General features: G+C 45.1%; 1 protein-coding gene across 3 annotated transcripts in view; it reads right to left on the minus strand.

Annotated features, from left to right (window-relative positions):
* The window catches only part of DOK5 (docking protein 5), a 31961-nt gene that overhangs the window by 10047 nt on the left and 14450 nt on the right, over positions 1-7464 (minus strand). For all 3 annotated transcript variants that reach the window (XM_008635037.2, XM_017734902.1, XM_017734895.1), the window contains exon 2: positions 4908-5015. In XM_008635037.2, the coding sequence (XP_008633259.1) occupies positions 4908-5015 (108 nt within the window). The remainder of the gene's footprint in view (positions 1-4907; positions 5016-7464) is intronic.

Here is a 7464-nt window from a genome sequence, read left to right on the forward strand (position 1 = left end):
TCCTGCTGCCAGCGCTCCACCTCGCACCTGCGCTCCCAGGGGAGCGGTCCTCTGGAAAAAATCAGGATCCCTGACCTGCTGTGCCACCCAGCACATGCCCTGCTCAGCCCAGGCTGCTGAGCAGCCTCCCTGTTGCTCCCCTGGCACAACAGATGGTCCCAATTGTCTGGCACATCCTCCTGGAATTCACACTGCCGGGGCGGCAGCCTGCAAACACCCCCACGCTCCTGGAACCCGGCCAGGAGCAGGCACCAAACACCTGCAAATACTGAGGCTGAAGTTTGGTTTATTTCTCCTTTTTTTTTTTTTAATTTTTTTGCGTTTTAAAATAGCTCTCCTCCTGCCAGGCTCTTGCAAAACGAGTGTTTTCATGGGTAGTTTAATCCGTGTATGTTTTATTTATCTGAAATCAGGAACTAACGTACACTTAGCAAAGTAATTCTAAACTGAGGGGTAAACCACAAATATCAGACCTAAGACTGTATTAGCAGAGAAATGACAAGAAGAATGGTATTTTGTTAAGGTTTAAAGACCTCCCTTTGCATATTTCCCCCCTCCTTTTCCTTTTTGAGCCTCCTTTGGATTAAGATGACAATCCATATAACTGAAATGCATTTGATTAGATTAAAAACTAAAATACTTGCAGAGCTGTGTGGTGAGAGAGTTCTGAACCAGGACCAGGGATTAATCAATCAGTCATTTCCCAGCTGACAGAACGAGCAGAGCTTCAGCCTGACAGATCCACTCAGCCAAAATTCTTCCACTTCTCCCATTCCCATCAAAAACATGCCCAAAAAGCAGTTTCCTAAAAAATGATCCTCAGCATTCCAACTATTGTTTGAATTAGTGCATAATTCTCAAATATGGGGAGCATTTCAGAGCATAACACCAGGGGTTATATTTATTGCCTCCACAACTGCCACACTCAATGGTTCCCAAGCACTTTGGGGTTTCATCTTAATTAAGGATTCATGGCTCTGTCTTAGCTCACTGAAAATTGCCCCGTGATGAGAACAAATCAAATATTCCCCAGGAAACCCCAGGGGAGCATTTAACGGAAAATGTTATTGCTCGCTCCTGCTGGTAAGAGCTGCCTGCACATCTCTAACCTGCTAAGTAAAAATAACAGATTAAATTTTGTATGGAATCATGGAAGGGTTTGGGTTGGAAGGGACCTTAAAGCCCATTCAGTTCCACTCCCCTTCCCTTCCCTTCCCTTCTTCTATCTCTTCTCTTTTTCTCTTCTCTTTTTCTCTCTTCTCTCTTGTCTTTTCTCTCTTCTTCTTCTCTTCTCTTCCTCACAAATATTCCACAAGCCCCACTAGGTGGAATTTTAGTGGAGACACCAAAACACCCTGAGAAGTTCCTTTAATTCTCTGAAAGCCTTGAACCTGACGCCTCGCTCACAGATAAGTGATAGCATTCATTAAAATAAATGTTTAACAGCTCGTTATTAGCAGAGTGGTCAGACTTGAAACATTTCATTTGCTGTGATACAGTTTTGCCTGGAAAACAATTACAAGTTCCACAGTCCAATTTTCCAAATGGATTATTCCATAACCAGACAGGAAGACTGTTTAAATTACTTCTGCTGTTTCAAGGCAAGATTAACACAATGGGATTAAAACTTAGAACCCCTCGAGGACTCGGTGTATTCCTGTCAGCAGGGTGCAATTAGCTGGGGTTTTATTGGAATATTAAGGATTCTTCTGGCACATCACAAAGTCAAAAGAAATCAGAATTTCTTCCTTCCTCCAGTAGTATTTTGTTCAAGCATGTGGCAATTTGTGGCTGCTTATTTATGTTTAACAAGTGAAAATCAGACAGTCACCTGGAAAGCAACTCTCTGTGTAGACCTTGTAGCCTGGATCCTAATTATTTTCCCTCCCTTGTGGGACCAAAGGAATTAAGTGGGAAATTTGCTTTGTGTGTGCAAATCCCCAGTTTACTCCATCAGCTACAGATGACTGTTCTCACATGACCTTTATTTTAGGACACTGTGACCTTTCCACTTTTAAAAAGCAGAGCAGGACTAGTAAGGATTTAAGGTTAATATTAGACCAAAAAAAGTATTTATTTCTGGTTTGCTCTTCCCGTGGTGAGGATGTCCAAGCTCAGGCCCTGGTGCAGAGCTGCAGACAGGGACACATTCAAATGCAAACAAATGGGACTCTCCAAAATAACAGGAGCACCACCAAGGCACTGCTGGGGACCCAAAATTCAGATGGGCAAAGAAAGGAGCTGCTGCCCAGCCTCAGCCCCAGGGACTGGTGCCACCACGGTGCCACCACAACCAGGGCCCTGTCAGCCCCTTTGCACCAACAAATCAAAGGAACACAGCAGTTCAATGCATCCCAGGAAAAAGGAAAGCCTCAGAAGGAAACACTTGAGTGAAGGAGGCAGGGGCTGTTGAGAAATTAGCTCCATTCATCATTTTCCTTTTCTACCCTTTACAGTTTTATGATGGATTAAACCTCTCCCGAGACTGATGGGCTGAGTGAGGGCTCCTCAGTTTTTTTAGCTGCTTTCAGCAGCATTTGAGAATCACTCCAGAGCCCAGGTAGGAGTCGACTTTAAGGAAAAAATTCTTATTTCTTTTGACTTCGTGATGTGCCAGTAGAATCCTTAATACTCCAATAAAAACCCAACAAACTGCATCCTGCTGACAGTGTGTTCCTGAGACCCTGGGGATATGCAGGTGAGGTTTTGCTCTCATCTGCCACCCTGAACCCTTCACTAGCACAGGCTCGTGGCACACTTGACACCTTCACAGGTCTGCCTGGGTTTTGGGGGTTTTTTTGCAGGATTAACTTCTCCTGTCCCCAAGTGACAGCACCAGAATTATCACAGCAGAGCCTCTCCACACCACCAACCCTTGCAGGACAGCAGTGACCACCCCAGACCTCTGCACAATGGCTTCAGCACCAAAATCCCACCAATATTATAAATAAAAAGCAGGTGACATGCAGTGAGTGTTGAAGTCTCTGCCATATTCTTTGTTGGGTGTTTTTATCAATAATTAACTCTAGTTTTCCTAAGAATCATTCAACTACAGCCTAACACAGAGCAGCAGGGACATGCTCTTTTTTCACTTCTTCCAGCAGCTCATATTTAATACTTTCAGAATCTCCATCATTTGCCACGTTTGAATTTCACACATTTTACAAGGCTCATTTTAAAAAAAACCCTCTTTTTTATCCACCTGTGCTCTTTGTAAATGAGTACATTTTGCCCAGAAATGTCATTTAATATTCATTAGCTCCCTCTCAGTGAGGTTTGTTAAAAATAAATGGGACCTGTCAGCTTGGAGAGCTGACAACTCTAAACCAGAGAAGAGCCTTACTCAACATCCTTGGTTTCAGTTCCCTCTCTGCCTGAGAATATTCTCAAAATCCAAATGAACCCCAGAAAGTCAGCAATTTTTCCACTTCCCATCAGCCAGAGCCATCCCTGGAAGTGGCCAAGGCCAGGCTGGACAGGGCTTGGAGCAACCTGGGACAGGGGAAGGTGTCCCCAAGGTAGAACTGGATGACCTTTGAGGTCCTTTCCATGTGATGGGCAAAGTTCTGATAAAAACCACACAAAATTTGTGTGTAAGTCCCCAGTGACGGTTTCTGGAGTTTGATCATCACTCATTCCTGTCAAATCAGCTACCAGAGATACCCAGAATTTAAAGGAGAAGCAATAGCTTGAAATGAAGTAACTGTTAAGTAGAGACTAAGCTTGGCCTAAAAGTGAAAATCCCTCCCAGCTAGTGAGGCTTTCCATGGTGCTTGAGTCTGCAGGTCCAGGCTGCTGGTGGGTAAAACACCTGCAAACAGGTGCTGACCTATGGAATTTTGTGAAAGAGGAGAAATTCCAGTCTCATTTAGGCTCCTCTTGGATTTCATATCCATTACCCAAGGTGCTGCTCATATATTGCATTAATTTAGTGGACAAGACAACAAATTATTGATTATTGCATCAATAATTGACAGATATAATAACATAAATGCAGTGTTTCACACAGAGCTGGAAGTTCTCACACATTTCTTACACAGAGGGCTCTGTGCAGCCCTCTCCCAAAAAAGGGGAAAAAAACCCTCATTACTTCTGCAACTTGCTTAATATAAACATCAATTAACTATTACTGGGCCTGACTTATTAGAAATAGCCACGGGTTCTATGACCAATTGATTACAGGTTCCATGGCACGTAGACAGGATTCAGAGACAGGATTCCCTCAGGATTTCCTCTTAAAAGTCTGTCCAAATGAGTGCAGAGCAGCTTCAAGCTCCTGGGAATTCATGCCCATCACTGCTAACCTTCAGTTTTTGCTGACAATTATTATGAATTAAAAGGTTTCTCATTTCCACCTCCACGCCCAGGAGAACGACACACGGAAATTCTCAGGTGAATATGAAACGTGCACATCACTCCAGAGCAGTGGCTGAAGGGAAAATCCTCATTCTTGTAACACCAGTGAATTCAGCAGAGGTTTTCACACCAGGTCCATGCTGTCCTTCACGTCTGGAGCTGGCTCCTGTCTTCCCACAGAGGCAAATTCCCAGGAAAATGGGAACCTCCAAGGGCTTTTTGAATTCCCATGTTCCTGGGAATGTCCCGTGTTCCATGTTACTGTAAACATGAAGAGCAGGAGCCACTGGGAAGTATTTCAGATGTGATTTTAAAGGGCTGAGGAAAGGCCAAATGCTTTAAAAATAAAGTCCTTCTCCACTCACTCAGCAAGATGTTTGCTACAAAGAATGTTTACTCTGCCTCCACTGAATGAAAGCACACACAAACAGCTTTAGGACCCTAAGAGTTAAAAAAGTTTCAATTTTCAGGCCAACTAATAGACAAAACTTTGGATTTTATTCTTGATATTGCATCACATAGAAACAGTTTGAGAGAACCTTGTGCCTTACCTTGTGGTAGCATCTGAAGTAAGCAGCTCGTTCATCTGAGAACTTCTCCAGCCTCTTTGGCCCTTTGCTTGAAGCTTTCTTGAACACTAACCAGCACCTCTGGTAAATCTAGAGACACAGAAGAATAAACTTGGCATCTTCAGTGGCCTGAATATCACCAGTACTCACAGAGAAGTTAAATCCCCAATCAGCTGTGGACTCTCAGAAGTTCAGAGGGAGCACAAGCCCAAGCTGTTGGGGAGCTACATCCTGTTCCTTTGGATCCAGCCAGCAACTCTTGAGTGAGAGGTGACACACTGCATCAGCTGTGAATAAGGGTAACACAAGGGAGCAGGAACTGAATTACTGACAAGGGAAAAAGCAGATTATTTAACTGCAGAACCCAGCACCATTCTGTCATTTTGCTCCCAGGGTCTAATTGAATTTAAATTCAAGTCATTTGGGGCAGGCTCTGTGCAGAGTGGTTTTTAAAACACCTTTCCAACCACAGCACGAAGCCACTTCATCTCTCCAGCTCCTGCCACAATTCCCTGCAATCTTCCCAGCCATCCCTTAATTCTGGTGCACTCTCTGCCGTGCTCCTGCATTCAGAGCCACAGCTCTCAGCTGAGCTCAGACTGCCTGCAGAGAAGGCAGGAATTACAAGCCTTGCCAACTGTTCACAGCCCACACTTCATCAGTAATTCCAAAGTAACACCTGGTAGCTTCGAAATAAATCAAAACTGCCACCGAAATTAGTGTGATTTCAAAAGCAAAGAAAAAAATAATCAGACCAGCCATCAGCAAGGCACTCACAGCACAGATTCAGTGGGGTGAGCAGTGATGGGACCCATCACAACATCCCACTGCCCCACTAAGGCAGCTCCCAACAGGAAAACAGCTCTATCCTCTGACCCCTGCTGGGTCAAAAAACTCTTCATGTTCATGAAAAGCAGCTGTAACTCCCTTGCTGAACCCACAAAGGGTTGTTAACTGACTGGCTGTGCTTCTTTCACCAGTTTTTAGCTGTTTCTCCCAGCTGTATCATTTTTCCCACCCCATCTCACACACGGACTCTCACACTCCTGGCCCATGTAGCTGCAGGAGCATTTAGTTCAAGGCCAGGCTGCTCCCATGCCAAGCACCAGCTGAACTGATCAGGATTTTCTTCCCATTTTCCAGCTTTTTGGGCACTCAGCCTGTTCTGTTTAATGCAAGGGTTTGATTTGGATTGCTCAGAAATCACTGACCACAGTTACAGCTCACACCAAAGCCACAATTTAAATATGCACCTACTTCTGCTGGGAGAGACTTTGTACATTTGCCTTCTGAGAATTTGGTTTGCTGGGCCAACATCATCTCCTCCCACCTGATAACGAAAAATAATCTCCAAAATCCCACCCAAAAGAGACTGTCCAAAGTTTGAGTATTCAGCCCTTTTGCTTTTCAAAACCCTGTAGTTCTAACTTCAGCCATTAGAAGCCCAAAGAAGGGAAGAATCCTTCAGTAATCGTTTGCTGTTGTACTTACAAACAGACTCAGAAGAATAGACACACCCTCACTGCTTAAAACCTTCAAAAATGGGATGGTGGAGATACCAGGAATGGGCACTGTCAGCACTGTCCCACCTCTGTGCTCTCCAAGTACATAAAACTCACCCAGCATCACCTTTAGGGAGCATAAACTGCAGGAAACCCTGAATCTCCAGCAATAAAGCAATAAAAATAGTGGGATTTAAAGCTCCCTTCCCATCAAACCACTCCATGATTCCACCAATAATTTGGCAGCACCCTCCTGGGAGCACTGAAAAATTGTCAGTGCCGTGCCCAGGACAAAGAGTGAATCCCAGACCCTGTTTTGAGCTCCACCACAGAGCAAGGAACGAGGTCTTTGGTGCCACCACGGTCAGGGCTGTGCCTGAGACGTGTCAGCACTTCAGGCTGAAGGCATGGACTGCACGAGCTGCTTGTGTTGCCACAGCTGCTTGCCAGCAGCACGAAGCACCAGCCCCAAATGCTCCCAGGTGCTGATTCCATCAGAAACACTGAGCTCACTCATCCCCCAAGCCAACACTTTCCCTGCTGCTCCGTGAATAGGAATTAGCTGGAAGTGGTGCTGTAATTACCTGCGCTGACAGTGATTAGGGAATCCAAACAGCAAATCGGGGGCTGATGTGCTGGGAGAGCAGGAATAGCTGGCATTTGCACAGCACCTGAAACCCACCAAGGTCTCCCTCTGAGATCTTCTGAGAAAGTCCAACTCAGGATTTAATTCAAGTATCAAAAATCAGCATCTATTCCTTACGGCCTCTCCTGAAAAGTTCAGCTTGAAGGAGGCCACGGAGCAGGTAACAACATGAAATTCCAGGGGACTATCCCGGCTGTTTGTGAAGTGGATCACCCGACTCCCAGAGAGGCTCTGCACGGCCAAGGTCACATCAAGCCAGTTCTATTTTTGGCTCCAGAGATGATCTGATATAAATCATTACCACAACTGAAGTGACTTCAAAGGAATGATGCAATGTGAGGATCGGGATTCCTGCCCCTCGGAGCTTCCCAAGCAGGCAGGAATGACCAGG

Source organism: Corvus brachyrhynchos, unplaced genomic scaffold, assembly GCF_000691975.1.
Source record: "Corvus brachyrhynchos isolate BGI_N302 unplaced genomic scaffold, ASM69197v1 scaffold10, whole genome shotgun sequence".
Classification (NCBI taxonomy): Eukaryota; Metazoa; Chordata; class Aves; order Passeriformes; family Corvidae; genus Corvus; species Corvus brachyrhynchos.